Consider the following 18,377-nt stretch of genomic DNA (forward strand, 5'->3'; position numbering starts at 1 on the left):
TGTCATACCCCTAGGTTCTTCATGACATTTTTTTCTTAAATTCCATATATATGTGTTAGCATACGGTATTTGTCTCTCTTTCTGACTTACTTCACTCTGTACGACAGACTCTAGGTCTATCCACCTCATTACAAATAGCTCAATTTCGTTTCTATTTATGGCTGAGTAACATTCCATTGTATATATGGGCCACATCTTCTTTATCCATTCATCCGATGATGGGCACTTAGGCTGTTTCCATCTCTGGGCTATTGTAAATAGAGCTGCAATGAACATTTTAGTACATGACTCTTTCTGAATTATGGTTTTCTCAGGGTATATGCCCAGTAGTGGGATTGCTGGGTCACATGGTTGTTCTATTTGTAGTTTTTTAAGGAACCTCCATACTGTTCTCCATAGTGGCTGTACCAATTCACATTCCCACCAGCAGTGCAAGAGTGTTCCCTTTTCTCCACACCCTCCCCAGCATTTATAGTCTCTAGATTTTTTGAAGATGGCCATTCTGACTGGTGTGAGATGATATCTCATTGTAGTTTTGATTGGCATTTCTCTAATGATTAATGATGTTGAGCATTCTTTCATGTGCTTGTTGGCAGTCTGTATATTTTCTTTGGAGAAATATCTATTTAGGTCTTCTGCCCATTTTTGGATTGGGTTGTTTCTTTTTTTTGTTATTGAGCTGCATGAGCTGCTTGTAAATATTGGAAATTAATCCCTTGTCAGTTGCTTCATTTGCAAATATTTTCTCCCATTCTGAGGGTTGTCTTTTGGTCTTGTTTATGGTTCCCTTTGTTGTGCAAAAGCTCTGAAGTTTCATTAGGTCCCATTTGTTTATTTTTGTTTTTATTTCCATTTCTCTAGGGTGTGGGTCAAAAGGACCTTGCTGTGATTTATGTCATACAGTGTTCTGCCTATGACTTCCTCTAAGAGTTTGATAGTTTCTGGCCTTACATTTAGGTCTTTAATCCATTTTGAGCTTCTTTTTGTGTATGGTGTTAGGGAGTGATCTAATCTCATACTTTTACATGTACCTGTCCAGTTTTCCCAGCACCACTTATTGAAGAGGCTGTCCTTTCTCTACGGTACATTCCTGCATCCATTATCAAAGATATGGTGACCATATGTGCGTGGGTTTATCTCTGGGCTTTCTATCCTGTTCCATTGATCTATCTTTCTGTTTTTGTGCCAGTAACATACTGTCTTGATTACTGTAGCTTTGTAGTATAGTCTGAAGTCAGGGAGCCTGATTCCTCCAGTTCCTTTTTTCGTTCTCAAGATTGCTTTGGCTATTCGGGGTCTTTTGTGTTTCCATACAAATTGTGAACTTTTTGTTCTAGTTCTGTGAAAAATGCCAGTGGTAGTTTGATAGGGATTGCATTGAATCTGTTGATTGCTTTGGGTAGTAGAGTCATTTTCACAATGTTGATTATTCCAATCCAAGAACATGGTATATCTCTCCATCTATTTGTATCATTTTTAATTTTTTTCATCAGTGTCTTATAATTTTCTGCATACAGGTGTTTTGTCTCCTTAGGTAGGTTTATTCCTAGATATTTTATTCTTTTTGTTGCAGTGGTAAATGGGAGTGTTTTCTTGATTTCACTTTCAGATTTTTCGTCATTACTGCATAGGAATGCCACAGATTTCTGTGCATTAATTTTGTATCCTGCAACTTTACCAAATTCATTGATCAGCTCTAGTAGTTTTCTGGTAGCATTTTTAGCATTCTCTATGTATAGTATCAGGTCATCTGCAAACAGTGACAGTTTTACTTCTTCTTTTCCGATTTGGATTATTTTATTTCCTTTTCTTCTCTGATTGCTGTGGCTACAACTTCCAAATCTATGTTGAATAAGAGTGGTGAGAGTGGGCAACCTTATCTTGTTCCTGATCTTAGTGGAAATGCTTTCAGTTTTTCACCATTGAGGATGATGTTGGCTGTGGGTTTGTCATATATGGCCTTTATTATGTTGAGGAAAGTTCCCTCTATGCCTACATTCTGCACGATTTTTATCATAAATGCGTGTTGAATTTTGTTGAAAGTTTTCTCCGCATCTATTGAGATGATCATATGTTTTTTCTCCTTCAATTTGTTAATATGGTTTATCACATTGATTAATTTGTGTATATTTAAGAATCCTTGTATTCCTGGAATAAACCTCACTTGATTATGTTGGATGATCCCTTTAATGTGCTGTTGGATTCTGTTTGCTAGTGTTTTGTTGAGGATTTTTGCATCTATGTTCATCAGTGATATTTGCCTATAGTTTTCTTTTATGTGACATCTTTTTCTGGTTTTGGTATCAAGGTAATAGTGGCCTCGTAGAATGAATTTGGGAGTGTTCCTCCCTCTGCTATATTTTGGAAGAGTTTGAGAAGGATAGGTGTTAGCTCTTCTCTAAATGTTTGATTGAATTTGCCTGTGAAGCCATCTGGTCCTGGGCTTTTGTTTTTTGGAAGATTTTTCATCACAGTTTCAATTTCACTGCTTGTGATTGGCCTGTTTATATTTTCTATTTCTTCCTGATTCAGTCTTGGCAGGTTGTGCATTTCTAAGAATTTTTCCACTTCTTCCAGGTTGTCCATTTTATTGGCATAGACTTGCTTGCAGTAATCTCTCATGATCTTTTCTATTTCTGCAGTGCCAGTTTTACTTCTCATTTTCCATTTCTAATTCTATTGATTTGAGTCTTCTCCCTTTTTTTCTTAATGAGTGTGGCTAATGGTTTATCTATTTTGTTTGTCTCCTCAAAGAACCAGCTTTTAGTTTTATTGATCTTTGCTATTGTTTCCTTCATTTCTTTTTCATTTATTTCTGATCTGATTTTTATGATTTATTTCCCTCTGCTAAATTTAGGGGTTTTTCTTTGTTTTTCTTTCTCTAATTGCTTTACATGCAATATTACATTGTTTATTCGAGATGTTTCCTGTTTCTTAAGGTGGGCTTGTATTGCTATAAATTTCCCTCTTAGAACTGCTTTTGCTGCATCCCATAGGCTTTGGGTCATCATGTCTCCATTGTCATTTGTATCCAGGTATTTTATGATTTCCTCTTTGATTTCTTCAGTTATCACTTCGTTATTAAGTAGTGTATTGTTTACCTTCCATGTGTTTGTATTTTTTACAGATCTTTTCCTGTAATTGATATCTAGTCTCATAGCGTTGTGATTGGAAAACATACTTAAAACAATTTCAATTTTCTTAAATTTACCAAGGCTTGATTTATGACCAAAGATATGATCTATCCTGGAGAATGTTCCATGTGCACTTGAGAAAAATGTGTATTCTGTTGTTTTTGGATAGAATGTCCTGTAAATATCAATTAAGTCCATCTTGTTTAATGTATCATTTAAAGCGTGTGTTTCCCTATTTATTTTCATTTTGGATGATCTGTCCATTGGTGAAAGTGGGGTGTTAAAGTCCCCTACTATGAATGTGTTACTGTTGATTTCCCCTTTTATGGCTGTTAGTATTTGCCCTATGTTTTGAGGTGCTCCTATGTTGGGTGCATAAATATTTACAATTGTTATATCTTCTTCTTGGATCAATCCCTTGATCATTATGTAGTGTCCTTCTTTGTCTCTTGTAATAGTCTTTATTTTAAAGTCTATTTTGTCTGATATGAGAATTGCTACTCCAGCTTTCTCTTCGTTTCCATTTGCATGGAATATCTTTTTCCATCCCCTCACTTTCAGTCTGTATGTGTCTCAAGGTCTGAAGTGGGTCTCTTGTAGACAGCATATATATGGGTCTTGTTTTTGTATTCATTCAGCCAATCTGTGTCTTTTTGTGGGAGCATTTAGTCCATTTACATTTAAGGTAATGATCGATATGTATGTTCCTGTTCCCATTTTCTAAATTGTTTTGGGTTTGTTACTGTAGGTCTTTTCCTTCTCTTGTGTTTCTTGCCTAGAGTAGTTTCTTCAGCATTTGTTGTAAAGCTGGTTTGGTGGTGCTGAACTCTCTCAGCTTTTGCTTGTCTGTAAAAGTTTTAATTTCTCCATCAAATCTGAATGAGATCCTTGCTGGGTAGAGTAATCTTGGTTGCAGGTTTTTCTCCTTCATCACTTTAAATATGTCCTGCCACTCCCTTCTGGCTTGCAGAGTTTCTGCTGAAAGATCAGCTGTTAACCTTATGGGGATTCCCTTGTGTGTTATTTGTTGTTTTTCCCTTGCTGCTTTTAATATGCTTTCTTTGTATTTAATTTTTGATAGTTTGATTAATATGTGTCTTGGCATATTTCTCCTTGGATTTATCCTGTATGGGACTCTGTGCTTCCTGGGCTTGATTATCTATTTCTTTCCCCATATTAGGGAAATTTTTAACTATAATCTCTTCAAATATTTTCTCAGTCCCTTTCTTTTTCTCTTCTTCTTCTGGAACCCCTATAATTCGAATGTTGGAGCGTTTAATGTTGTCCCAGAGGTCTCTGATACTTCCTCAGTTCTTTTCATTCTTTTTTCTTTCTTCTGCTCTGCAGTAGTTATTTCCACTATTTTATCTTCCGGGTCACTTATCCGTTCTTCTGCCTCAGTTATTCTGCTACTGATCCCATCTAGAGTATTTTTCATTTCATTTATTGTGTTGTTCATCATTGTTTGTTTCATCTTTAGTATTTCTAGGTCCTTGTTAAAAGTATCTTGCATTTGTCTATTCTATTTTCAAGATTTTGGATCATCTTTACTATCATTATTTTGAATTCTCTTTCAGGTAGACTGCCTATTTCCTCTTCATGTGTTAGGTCTGGTGGGTTTTTATCTTCCTCCTTCATATGCGGTGTGTTTTTCTGTCTTCTCATTTTGCTTATCTTACTGTGTTTGGGGTCTCCTATTTGCAGGCTGCAGGTTCATAGTTCCCATTGTTTTTGATGTCTGTCCCCAGTGGCTAAGGTTGGTTCAGTGGGTTGTGTAGGCTTTCTGGTGGAGGGGACTAGTGCCTGTGTTCTGGTGGATGGGGCTGGATCTTGTCTTTCTGGTGGGCATGTCCACATCTGGTGGTGTGTTTTGAGGTGTCTGTGGATTTATTATGATTTTAGGTAGACTCTCTGCTAATGGCTGGGGTAGTGTTCCTGTTTTGCTAATTGTTTGGGATAGGGTGTCCAGCACTGTAGTTTGCTGCTTGTTGAGTGAAGCTGGGTGGTGGCATTGAGATGGAGATCTCTGGGAGATTTTTGCCGTTTGATATTATGTGGAGCTGGGAGGTCACTTGTTGTCCAGTGTCCTCAAGTTGGCTCTCCCACCTCAGAGGCACATCACTGACTCCTGGCTGCAGCACCAAAAGCCTTTCATCCACATGGCTCAGGAAAAGGGAGGAAAAGTAGAGAGAAAGAATTAGTAGAATTATAAGAAAGAAAGAAAGAAAGAAAGAAAGAAAGAAAGAAAGAAAGAAAGAAAGAAAGAAAGAAAGAAAGAAAGAAAGAAAGAAAGAAAGAAAGGTGGGAAGGCAGGAAGGAAGGAAGAAAGAAATAAAGAAGGGATGAAAGAAAGAAAGGAGGGAAGGAGGGAGGGAGGAACAGTTGGAGGAAGGAAGGAAGGAAGGAAGGAGGGAAGGAAGGAAAAAAGAAAGAAAGAAAGACGATAAAATAAAATAAAGTGAAATATAATAAAGTTATTAAATTAAAAAATAATTATTAAGAAAAATAATTTTAAAAAAAACAAAAAATGGATGGATAGAACCTTAGGACAAATGGTGGAAGCAAAGCTATACAGACAAAATCTCATACAGAACTTACACATACACACTCACAAAAAGAGGAAAAGGGGAAAAAATCATAAATCTTGCTCTCAAAGTCCACCTCCTCAATTTGGGATGATTCGTTGTCTAAAGGAGGGAAGGAAGGAAGGAAGGAAGGAAAGAAAGAAAGAAAGAAAGAAAGAAAGAAAGAAAGAAAGAAAGAAAGAAAGAAAGAAGGAAGATAAGTAAAATAAAGTTATTAACATTAAAATTAATTATTAAGAAAAAAATTAAAAAAACAATGGACGCATAGAACCCTAGGACAAATGGTGGAAGCAAAGCTATACAGAAAAAATCTCACAGAGTAGCATACACATACACACTCACTAAAAGAGGAAAAGGGGAAAAAAATCATAAATCTTGCTCTCAAAGTCCACCTCCTCAATTTGGGATGATTCATTGTCTAAAGGAGGGAAGGAAGAAAGAAAGAAAGAAAGAAAGAAGGAAAGAAAGAAAGAAGGAAAGAAAGAAAGAAAGAAAGATAGAAGGTAAGTAAAATAAAATAAAGTTATTAAAATTAAATATTAAGAAAAAAATTAAAAAAAAAACAAAAGAAAAACGGACAGATAGAACCCTAGGACAAATGGTGGAAGCAAAGCTATACAGACAAAATCTCACACAGAAGCGTACACATGCACAAAAGGAGGAAAAGGGGAAAAAATCATAAACCTTGCTCTCAAAGTCCACCTCCTCAGTTTGGAATGATTTGTTGTCTATTCATGTATTCCACAGATGCAGGGTACATCAAGTTGATTGTGGAGCTTTAATTGGCTGCTTCTGAGGCTGCTGGGAAGAGATTTCCCTTTCTCTTCTTTGTTCTCACAGCTCCCAGGGCCTCAGCTTTGGATTTGGCCCCGCCTCTAAGTGTAGGTCGCCGGAGGGCGACTGTTTTTTGCTCAGACAGGATGGGGTTCAAGGAGCCGCTGATTCGGGGGCTCTGGCTCACTCAGGCCGGGGGGGAGGGAGGGGCACGGAGTGCGGGGCGAGCCTGCGGCGCCAGAGGCCGGCATGACAATGCACCAGCCTGAGGCGCGCCGTTCATTCTCCCGGGGAAGTTGTCCCTGGATCCCGGCAACCTGGCAGCTGTGGGCTGCACAGGCTCCCCAGAAGGGAGGTGTGGATAGTGACCTGTGCTCGCACCCAGGCTTCTTGGTGGCAGCAGCAGCAGCCTTAGCTGTCTCTGGGGTCTGCGCTTTTAGCCGCAGCTCGTGCCCGTCTCTGGAGCTCCTTTAAACATCGCTCTTAATCCCCTCTCCTTGCGCACCAAGAAACAAAGAGGGAAGAAAAAGTCTCTTGCCTCTTCCACAGCTCCAGACCTTTTCCCGGACTCCCTCCCGGCTAGCCGTGGTGCACTAACCCCTTCAGGCTGTGTTCACGCCGCCAACCCCAGTCCTCTCCCTGCCCTCCGATCAAAGCCCGAGCCTCATCTCGCAGCCCCGCCCACCCCGGCTGGTGAGCAGACAAGTCTGTCGAGCTGGTGAGTGCCGGTCAGCACCAATCCTCTGCGTGGATCTCACCGCTTTGCCCTCCGCACGCCTGTTGCTGCGCTCTCCTCCGCGGCTCTGAAGCTCCCCGCCTCTGGCACCCACAATCTCTGCCCGCGAAGGGGCTTCCTAGTGTGGGGAAACCTTTCCTCCTTCACAGCTCCCTCCCACTGGTGCAGGTCCCATCCCTATACTTTTGTCTCTGTTTTTTCTTTGTTTCTTTTGCCCTACCCAGGTACGTGGGGAGTTTCTTGCCTTTTGGGAGGTCTAAGGTCTTCTGCCAGCGTTCAGTAGGTGTTCTGTAGGAGTTGTTCCACGTGTAGATGTATTTCTGATGTATCTGTGGGGAGGAAGGTGATCTCCGCGTCTTACTCTTCCGCCATCTTCCCCTCGTCCCAGTGTTTTCCATTTTGGTAAATTCTGCGGGAACAAGGGGTCTTTCGCTACCTTATTAAGGATATCTTTTATAAAACATCACCATCCTACATGACCTTTTTTTTTTTTACATCTTTATTGGAGTATAATTTCTTTACAATGTTGTGTTAGTTTCTGCTTTATAACAAAGTGAATCAGTTATACATATGCATATGTTCCCATATCTTTTCCCTCTTGCGTCTCCCTCCCTCCCACCTTCCCTATCCCACCCCTCTAGGTGGTCACAAAGCACTGAGCTGATCTCCCTTAGCTATGCAGCTACTTCCCACTAGCTATCTATTTTACATTTGGTAGTGTATATGTGTCCATGCCACTCTCTCACTTTGTCACAGCTTACCCTTCCCCCCCCCATATCCTCACGTCCATTCTCTAGTACGTCTGTATCTTTATTCCTGTCTTACCCCTAGGTTCTTCATGACATTTTTTTTCTTACATTCCGTATATATGTGTTAGCATACGGTATTTGTTTTTCTCTTTCTGACTTACTTCACTCTGTATGACAGACTCTAGGTCCATCCACCTCATTACAAATAGCTCAATTTCGTTTCTTTTTATGGCTGAGTAATATTTAACTCTCAAAAATTAGCACGTATATAGAAAATATGTCTCTTTATAATCATTATTTGAGATATTTTGGTTCACTTCATCAGTGAATTTTGTTACCTTAATTCTGAAGTACCTGTAAGTGAAACCTCATATAGCAGTTCTCAATGCTGATTTCAGTAAGTTGATTTAAAATAGCCTTACCAGGGACTTCCCTGGTGGTCCAGTGGTTGAGACTGCACTCCCAGTGCAGGGGCACACAGGTTCGATCCCTGGCCAGGGAACTAAGATCCTGCATGCCGTGTAGTGCAGCCAGAAAAATAAATAAATAAAATAGACTTACCAGTTTGGAAATGTAATCTTCATTGAGAGAACATTCTTTTATTCTATTTGCATACACATGCTAGTGTTCTTTGTTTTGGGATCAAAATCACCTTGCTGGTTTCTTGAATATATTCATCATAAGCTTCTTGTAGATACTTATCTTATTCATGTTTATGTTACCTGGTCTAGTGCCTAGGACATAGGTGTCCTGTAAGTAGTTCCTGAGTGTGTGAATAAATTAATTTATCCTTGGAAATACTTTTAATATTATTATGCAAGTGCTCAATTATATAAAATCAATTAAGATCTGCAGCTGTATTATTATAACTTATTTCCCCCCACACTAAATTGAACAATGTCTCGTTGTTCTTGGGATTCACTGTAGCAAAATGAAAGAATTTTTTTTATGTGTGTTTGGTAATTACTACTATGCAAACATCACTATTCAGTGTGGGCATAGTGGAGTTTCTGACTGAGATATTTGCTAGAAATCCATATTGCTAGGAGTTCTAACTAACCCCAAATGTTTATAACACAAGTTGATGAACTGAGTTTCTGAGGCATGAGTAGCTATATCATAAAATAACACCTCATGTTTGGCATCCATCAATAGCCTGCTCAGAGATCAAAGCCCCGGTTCTCATGAAGCCTTGAGTGCTCCCTACAGTTATCTTGGAGAATTGACAAAGTTTAGTGGGAATGTAGGGAAGATTTTAAAAAGAAAAATGAGCTAGGTCTTTTTTCGTGAAATGCAGTGACTGATGTTATCTTACTAGTTCTTCTCGCAAACCATTTGCTTAGGAAAATCTCGAAAGTACACATAAATTACTGCCTGTAATCTAGGAAGTGTTTAATAGGCTTGCAAAAAGCAGCTCCAAGAAGAAAATGTCTGAAATATTAAATTATCTTAAAGCTGTTTATGTTTTAAAAACATTGCATAAATACTGAGGAGGAGGAATATTTGCATGAGAAGAGATCTGCATACCAAAAGATGCTTCCTGACTTTTGCAAATGTGAATTACTGTTTTTAAAATGTTTTCTAATGGACTGTGAGTGTAGCTCTAGGGGACTGCACTTTCAAAGGACACTATGATAATGATGATAGATATCTCCTGTATTCAAAAAGACTTCCTGGTCAGCACTTTACTAATACTGCTGTTCTGACAATGAATACTAAAAATACAAAAAGTTTAGAATTAGTCAAGTGTATTACAGCAGGAGCACATGGAATTTTATTATAATGCTTGCTTATAACTTAGATTACTGTAGAGTGCCTTTGAACAAGGAATTTAGCTTGAATCATCATTTGCAGATCATTCACTTGATATTAAATGGTCTGAAAAGGAAGCAGTTTTATTAGGTAAAATAAGTTCTAAACTGAGCTGATAAAATAATTGATGCAGTAAACATATTCATAGATAGAATATGATTAATACAACTGTATCCTCTCAATTGAAACAAGAATTCCCATAGAATTAACTAATTTTATGCAGCTTTTTGAGCAAATGCTGTTAAAGGTCCTGCTATGCTCTTTGAGACAGATTCTCTTGTTGCAGAGAATACGTACAGCTTATTTTCAAGTTTTTGGCAAGAGGGCTGGGTAATAAATTTTTTAATCAGTTTTTTTGGTATGTAAGTTACATACAATAAAATTCACCTTTTCATACATTTAGTTTTGACAATTGGACACAGTTGTGTAACCATGAACACAATTTGTTATTCACCTGCTGATGAACACTTGTGTTTCTTCTAGTTTGGGGTTATTATGAATAAAGCTGCTATGAATATTCATGTCTGTCTTTTTGTGGACATGTGTTTTTACTTCCCTTGGGTAAATACTTAAGAGTAGGATTGCTGAGTCAGATGGTAAAAAAGGGTATGTTTAATTTTATAAAAAACTGCCAAAACATTTTCCAAAGTTGCTGTACTGCTTTACACTCCCACCAGCAAAGTATGAGACTTCTAATTGCTCCACATTCTCATCAACACTTGCTATTGTCAGTCTCTTTAACATTAGCCATTGTAGTATGTTGGTGGTAGTATCTCTTTGGGATTTTAATTTGCATTTCCTTAATGATAAACAATATTAAGCATTTTCACATATTTATTGGCCATTCACATTTCTTCTTTGATAAAGTGTATGTTCAAATATTTTGCCTGCTTTTTATTCTGTTGCTGGTCCTATATTTGTGCTGCAAGAGCTCTTTATGTATTCTGAATGTAAGTCCTTTATCAGATATGTAATTTACAAATTTTTTCTCCTAATATGTACCATGTATTTTTATTTTCTTAAGTGTTTTTTGAAAAGCAAAGGCTGTGTTTTTTGTTTTTTTTTTATGAAATCCTTCTTTTAAATTTCATGCTTTTTGTGTCCTATTGAAAAATCTTTGCCTAACCCAAGGACATAAAGATATTTTTCCTCTGTTTTCCTCTAGAAGTTTTATAGTTTTAGGTTCTACATTTAGGCCTACGATCCATTTCTTATTAAATTTTGTATATGGTGTGAGGTAAGGGTTAATAATCATTTTTGGAGCGGGTATGGATTTACAATTGTTCAGCCACTGTTTTTTGAAAGAGTGTTCTTTCTTTGTCCATTGAATTACCTCAGCATCTTCATCAAAAATCAACCAAATATGTATATGTACATATATATATGTATTATATATGTATAAAGTAATATATAATAAATAGTTCTGGACTCTCTGTTCTGTCCATTGATCTATATGTCCACCCTTTTGACAATACCACACTTTCTTGACTATTGTAGCTTAAATAGTAAATCTATTCAGAGCAATTTCATGGCCATTATCTTATTTGAGCCTTATAACCCTCAAGCTAGAATTCCCAAAGACTGCTAGTATTATATCCATTTTATTGATGAGTAAATAGAATCACAGGTTAATTGGTCTGCCCAAGTTTACACAATTATCAGTAGACCTGACACTAAAATCCTCCCAAAACCTAGTCTATTGTTCTTTTCCTACACAACTAGGAAAAATAGTGGAGACTGGGTTTCAAATCAGTGGTAAATTTGGAGATATTTTCTAAATAACAAACTCTTACATAAAGGTGGGGACCTCAGAAAACTACTTAAGACAGTCTTATTAAAATTTTGAGTCCTTTCTTGGTACAAAATAATAACCTCAGTATTTGGCTTTGTGAATAGTACATTCAGCATTACTACATCTGCTATCACTCTTTACTTGGGGTTAATTGAGCTCTATTATTAATCCTAATCCAAATGCTAATTAGGTTTAATGTAGGAGGAGTCTTTCCAAGAAGGGAACTGTTTCTTGATTTTTCTCTTACTGGAATTTATTTGATTGGATTTTTGACCTTGCAGATTATTTTCTGTTGGTGATTTGCTTAAAAGGCAGCCTTTGAGTAAAAGGATAATTTACTTCTGTGCTTTATATTCCTTTATGGTAAAATGTTATCTTCTTTATTGTCCCTCTAAGTTGATTGCTTTTTAAAAATTTTATTGTACATGAAACATGTACAGTCCTAGGTTTGCATAGAGTAATTGTATTATTCGATGTTTTCTCCTTCAGAATGAAGAAGTCAGATTCATTGAAAATGAACTAGAGATTCAAAAGCAAAAATATTTTAAACTTCAGACGTTTGTAAGAAGCTTGATACTAGCTATAAAAGCTGATGATAAGGAACAACAGCAGGTAAGTGACAGAAGAGAATAGTAAGCTGTAATGTATCATGTTGAAAAGTAGCATGTCACACTTGGGTTCTACATATTTTTTTGTTTTTATACCTCATTCCTACTTGGCATCAAGGAAGAATTTGTTACTTTGTGACTTTTTTTAAAGCACAGTTTGATTGGGAAAAAATACTCAGATTTTGTGTGCTACTTTAGTGGAAAATCAAAATAACTGATTAACATACTTTGTTAATTCCAAGCCACCACTAAGTAGGGAAAACATTTAAAATATTTTTTACATAATTATTGACTGTATTCCCCATCTTGTTCATATTATTTCATTTAATTAGTTTTAAAGAAATTCTCAAAATGTTTGTAGAGATTGGGCTACACTAACTGGAGAGACACATATTTGGGGACCTTTCGTGAATGAAAGAAGTGAGGCATTTGCCTCTCTTCTGGATTTCAGTTACATTCCAGCCCCTACTAGAGTTCACAAGTGTTTGAATACCTTTTATTTCATGATATGTTGCTCATCACTAAAAAAACCTGAGATTACTTTGTGAAATTCTTTGTGACCACAGTGCAACATTCACTTTTCCCAATTTAACGATAGTGTTTGATTCCTCTACCCCAGCCGTCCCCAACCATTTTGGCACCAGGGATTGGTTTCACGGAAGACAATTTTTCCATGGAACAGGTGGTTGTGGGGGAGATGATTCAGGTGGTAATGCAAGTGAGGGGGAGCGATGGTGAGATGAGCGGCAGATGAAGCTTCCCTCTCGCACCCGCTGCTCACCTCCTGCTGTGTGGTCCGGTTCCTAACATGTCGAGGACCGGTACCAGTCTGCAGCCTAGGGGTTGGGGACCCCTGCTCTACCCCAAAGATGAAATGCAACATCTTTTGTTTGTCGCTGTGGATTTTTGTTTACAAATTCCTCCCAAAACACATTTTCTGTCTCATTTCTTCAGTTAAAATTTGTGAAATAATTTATTAATCTTGCTAAAAAGGAATATAGAATTATGTTAAATGTTCCATTTAATACTAAAAGATACTAAATTTGCCTCTGAGTCGTATACTACCATGTTGATTCTTTATCAGAGAAATCCAGTGTAAGTAGTATGTCACACAGTCTCAGAGTTTTTTATTCAGCCGGAGTACAAACATTTATCCCTTATATTCAAGCAAGACTGCATGTATGCAGCCTAACCGAGTTATCTCTAGGGAAAAAGATTAGTGTTTTAGCTTCCAACAATTCTCCTTTTTTTATAAGAAAAAAGTCGTTATATATTTCACCAAAGTACTGAACCACAAAATTTAAACTAGGAAAGAATTTACTCATGAGGCTTAAACCAGCATGTACATTATGTGTCCAGTTTCATGAATTGTGCTCCCCCCATGCTGTACATACACAAACATCCCAAGACAGTAGTTTTCAGTTACCTTTGCCAGCTTTATTTAAGCATTTTGCTTTATTATGTGAGTTATGCATATTCCATGACATATTGAACATGTATTTGTTTTTTAGAACCAAAACTACAGATTTGTAAACAAATAAGGTGGTAGTGTTTTGTTTTGTTTTTCTGCTTTTTTTTTGCGGTACGCGGGCCTCTCACTGTTGTGGCCTCTCCCGTTGCGGGGCACAGGCTCCGGACGCGCAGGCTCAGCGGCCATGGCTCACGGGCCCAGCCGCTCTGTGGCATGTGGGATCCTCCCGGACCGGGGCACGAACCCGTGTCCCCTGCATCGGCAGGCAGACTCTCAACCACTACGCCACCAGGGAAGCCCTTGTTTTGTTTTTTTTTAACATCTTTATTGGAGTATAATTGCTTTACAGTGGTGTGCTAGTTTCTGCTTTATAACAAAGTGAATCAGCTATACATACACATATATCCCCATATCTCGTCCCTCCTGCATCTCCCTCCCTCCCACCCTCCCTATCCCACCCCTCTAGGTGGTCACAAAGCACCGAGCTGATCTCCCTGTGCTATGCAGCTGCTTCCCACTAGCTATCGGTTTTACATTTGGTAGTGTATATATGTACCTGCCACTTGAACATGGTCCCAAAGGAACTGTAAATTTTAATTAAATAAATGTTAAAAAGAAAAAAAAATCAGAATTAGGCCCAACTATGGGAGTAACTTGGAGTGTGGTCCTGGTCCCAAAAGTCTTAGAATGGTTTGGAATGGTCAGCTTCTTAGCAGTTGTTTACGTCTCTTGATATCAAGGTGTGGCACACAAACTGCACGTTATTTTCTAATTCTAACCTGGCTTTATTCTTTCCCCAAAACCACTAACAAATAAGAAAAGTACCTATGGTACATTGTATTTTTCTCTTTTTCTTGTACTTTTCCTCTGATAAAAGGCTGATGAATTAAGATATGAATCAAACATTGGCTAGGGGGAAAGAGAGACAGTTATATAAAAATTGTACTGAAGGGCTTCCCTGGTGGCACAGAGGTTGAGAGTCTGCCTGCCGATTCAGGGGACACGGGTTCGTGCCCCGGCCCGGGAAGATCCCACATGCCACGGAGCAGCTGGGCCCGTGAGCCATGGCCGCTGAGCCTACGCGTCCAGAACCTGTGCTCCACAATGGGAGAGGCCACAACAGTGACAGGCCCACGTACCGCAAAAAAAAAAAAAAAAAAAAAAAAAAAATTGTACTGAAAATCATGGCCTATATAATCAGCCCCCAGATAGAAACTACTGATTTTCATAGTTGAGATTGGGTATAATGGATCTCAAAATATGGTCTAAAAATATAGAAGACACCTATAGTAGTCCACAAAAGTTATCCAGGTCATCTCTTAAACTACTAATCTTTATACTATGAAATACTTAGAGGTTTATTTCTGGAAGGAATTAATTTTTATTCTGCCTAATAAAAGAGAACCATATTGTCACTGGTTTCTCATTTAAAAAGCCTGTTTTTCTATTAATCTTGATTTTGGTAAGTTGAGTGAGATGAGTGTTCCACAGAATACTTTGCTCCAATGAAGCAGTCCAGGATTTAAAAATATATGATAATGTCTGACTGAAATATTTGATTATCCAAATAAATTTTTAATCAATAGCCATTTTAAAATAAAAATAATGTTCCCAGAACTGTGCTAAGTCATTAGTTATGGTCTTTCTTCCCTTGGTAATTCACTATGTGATTCTAGCCAGGTCAATTGCCTTTCTTGAACTTCGATTTCTCCACTTTTCAAGGAGGATAAGAATGGTTAACATTATGGAAGTTGGCATTCACACCCTAGGGCCTAGAATAAGTATTATAGAGACTGATGATATATTTGGGAAATGCCTTAATCTCTTAGGAAGAGTGACACTAGGTCAGGCTCTGACTGATGAAGAACCTGAAGTGAAGAGAGCTCATTGTGTTCACTTTGGTCTATGAAAAAGACAGTTCTAGCAACTGACATAATCTGAAGATTTGTTCAGTGTGCCAATGTTGCAATCCAGAAGATACTGAAAAGGAGAATTTTAAAGTGGACTTCATGCATTAGTTGTGCCTTATACTGCCTCAGATATTAAAGTTTTCCTATTTCATACTACACTCATTTTAGTCAACTACATTAGGTGCAATAAGTGCAATGAGAAAGAAATAAAAAGTAGTGCTTCTTTGATTTGAAGGTCTCCCCACTAGAATTTAGAATGTCATTAACTTTGCTCATCTACTTTGACTTTCCAGTACTCTAAGCTATGTTAATTGTAACACTTTGCCCTCTTTAATGGGGCTTCTTCACACTTGCAAAATGAAATAAATCCAGTGATGTATTTCTCATAAACTATGATCAACCAATATCAGCAAAGTCTTTGTTTCACCTAGACTGGGTTAGTGGTAAACAAGTGATCTAGCAGAAAAGGGCTCTGTGTCCTATGACTGCGATCTAGAAACCTTAGAGAGTATGTAGTACCTTTAGGTGACTGCTTTGTAAATAGTACTCTCAGTTTCATCAAGAAGTTCATGGACAATTTAATAGCATAAAATAAATAATAAATTTTTGTTCAGAAGGAGTTAGTCTTTCCTTTTGAAGCCTGACAGAAAGCTCTAATCTTTCCTCTTTGCTCTAAGACAAAAACTGTAGGATTTATAAGCTGTCACTTCTTTTAATAAAGAGAATAGGAGAGTAATGTCTTATTTCAACAGTGGATTTCATGTGTTCTCTAACATGCCCTGTTTTTCTGTTCCGTATTTGGGTAGTGGCAAGCTTACATTTGTTCCTGTTCCCTTGATCTTTGTTTACTACTGCACCCAAAGCCCACACTACAAATAACGTTGTCTAAAAATTGCCGAGATATGCTACATTATTTTTGGTATTAGGAGCATCAAATTAATCATTTAATTTGCAATTTCTGATGGTCAAATGGGCATCAGCACTACCAACCAGATAAAACTTGATTAATTATTTATTTCTCTAGTATGAATGCATGTTCTGCAACTCCAGATGAAACAATTACACCATGGCAAAGTTTAGTTCATGGCTCTTGGCTTATCCTAATTACTCCAGCAGAAAAATGAGCAGCCCTCTAGATACATCATTACACAGCCAAATTCACTGGTTCAGCAGTGTCTTGGTGAATTCTTGGCCATCTGTAGATATGGGCATGGCCTAAGAAAAGAAAAAAAATCACTTGGACTTTTAAATTGTTAAAGTTTAATCTAAAGTAGAATAGCTGAAATTTCCCCCTAACTGCTAAGTTCTTTCTCCCACTGAAGTACAAAATACTCTTTTGTGAAATGTGTTTTAGTCTGAAGGACACAGCATAACCAAGCAGGACTATTTTAATAAGGAATATAATGTTAAAGCCCTTTAGCAGTTATCAGTGAACACTCAAAACTAGTATGAAAATCACTTATCTCAAACACTTCAAAGCATTTGGTTCAGAATAGTTGCTCATTTCTCTCCTTACTTCCCTTTTGTTCAGGATTCCACTCTATATAATCCACGCTCTCAAGATCTAGTATTTTGTTACTTCCTTAATAATGTATGAAGAATTTTTCTCTTAGGTAAGATATTGTATAAGGCCCTGAAAGAGAAATGCTCCTTTATTTAAATCTGTAAAAATAAATCAATGTGAAAGGATCACAACTATAAAATTGGAAAAAATATGTCCACATACTAATTCAAAACAATTGATTTTTCTGACTCAGGCACTGCTGTCAGATTTACCTCCTGAATTAGAAGAGATGGATTTCAATCATGCCTCACCGGAGCCTGATGATACCTCATTCAGTGTGTCTTCTTTATCAGAGAAAAATGCCTCAGACAGTTTGTGATTGGGTGGGGGGAGGATATGTGATACAGCCTTTTGGCTACCTAACAGGTATGCATTTCAAGATAGTTGCATTCTGTTGTCCCGAAATTCTTCAGTTGGAAAAAGATATTGTCGAACAACGTATACTGAAGGATTAACAAGATATGATGGCTGTGGTGCAAAAAGATGTATGTAAAATTTAAAAGCATTGTTTGAGAGTTTTTTCCAAACTGATGGAACTCTGGGAAAAAAATGTAATTAATTTTGAGCAGTTTAGCTATGAAATGAATAATGTCTAATTTCTGAAAGGTCTTTTTGGTTTTATAGAAGAATCTTAGTTTTAGTAATAGTTTTGACCAGACACAAAAACAAAGATATTTCAACATAGCTTATCAAGTTACTGAAGCTTGATTAGTCTTGTTTTTGTAGCCATTACGTCTTCTTTCTTCCTCTCTCCTTTTCCTGTTATCTACATACACCTTTATTCAGGAAAGTGGACTGAAAATTGAAAACAAAACCTTAAAAATGTTTTTTAACCTGGATGAATCTTGGGATTTATTTTTAAACTCCTATGAGAATTTGACTTAAGTTAATGTTTGAAAATTGAAGTGATTACTACTATATAATTGTAAATTATTGGTATTCTTCCATTATGTAACCCAAATATTTTGGGAAGGGAAGCATTATGGAAAAGTAATTCATGGACATGAAGTCAAATAAATTATTAAGTGTATAGAACAAAATGTTGTAAAAGATTAATTTTAATGGGAGTCTTCATTGCTGCAAATGACAAATATTGATAAGATTCACATTCTACTGGTAAATTTATATAACTGAGTTAGACGAAATGTTGCACAAATATTACAAGTTTATCACCATCACCATAATATTTCTTCAGTTCTTACACTTTATGAAACAAGAAGTCAAGGTAAGCCACTGAGTTTT

At 37.2% G+C, this 18,377-nt stretch overlaps 1 protein-coding gene across 1 annotated transcript in view; it reads left to right on the top strand.

Annotated features, from left to right (window-relative positions):
- The window catches only part of HDX (highly divergent homeobox), a 173,307-nt gene extending 155,853 nt beyond the window's left edge, over positions 1 to 17,454 (top strand). The window contains exons 9-10 of the mRNA XM_060002196.1: positions 12,072 to 12,194; positions 17,329 to 17,454. Of these exons, the coding sequence (XP_059858179.1) occupies positions 12,072 to 12,194; positions 17,329 to 17,454 (249 nt within the window). The remainder of the gene's footprint in view (positions 1 to 12,071; positions 12,195 to 17,328) is intronic.
- The last annotated feature ends 923 nt before the right edge of the window (positions 17,455 to 18,377 follow it).

This window comes from Delphinus delphis, chromosome X (genome assembly GCF_949987515.2).
Source record: "Delphinus delphis chromosome X, mDelDel1.2, whole genome shotgun sequence".
NCBI classification, from domain to species: domain Eukaryota; kingdom Metazoa; phylum Chordata; class Mammalia; order Artiodactyla; family Delphinidae; genus Delphinus; species Delphinus delphis.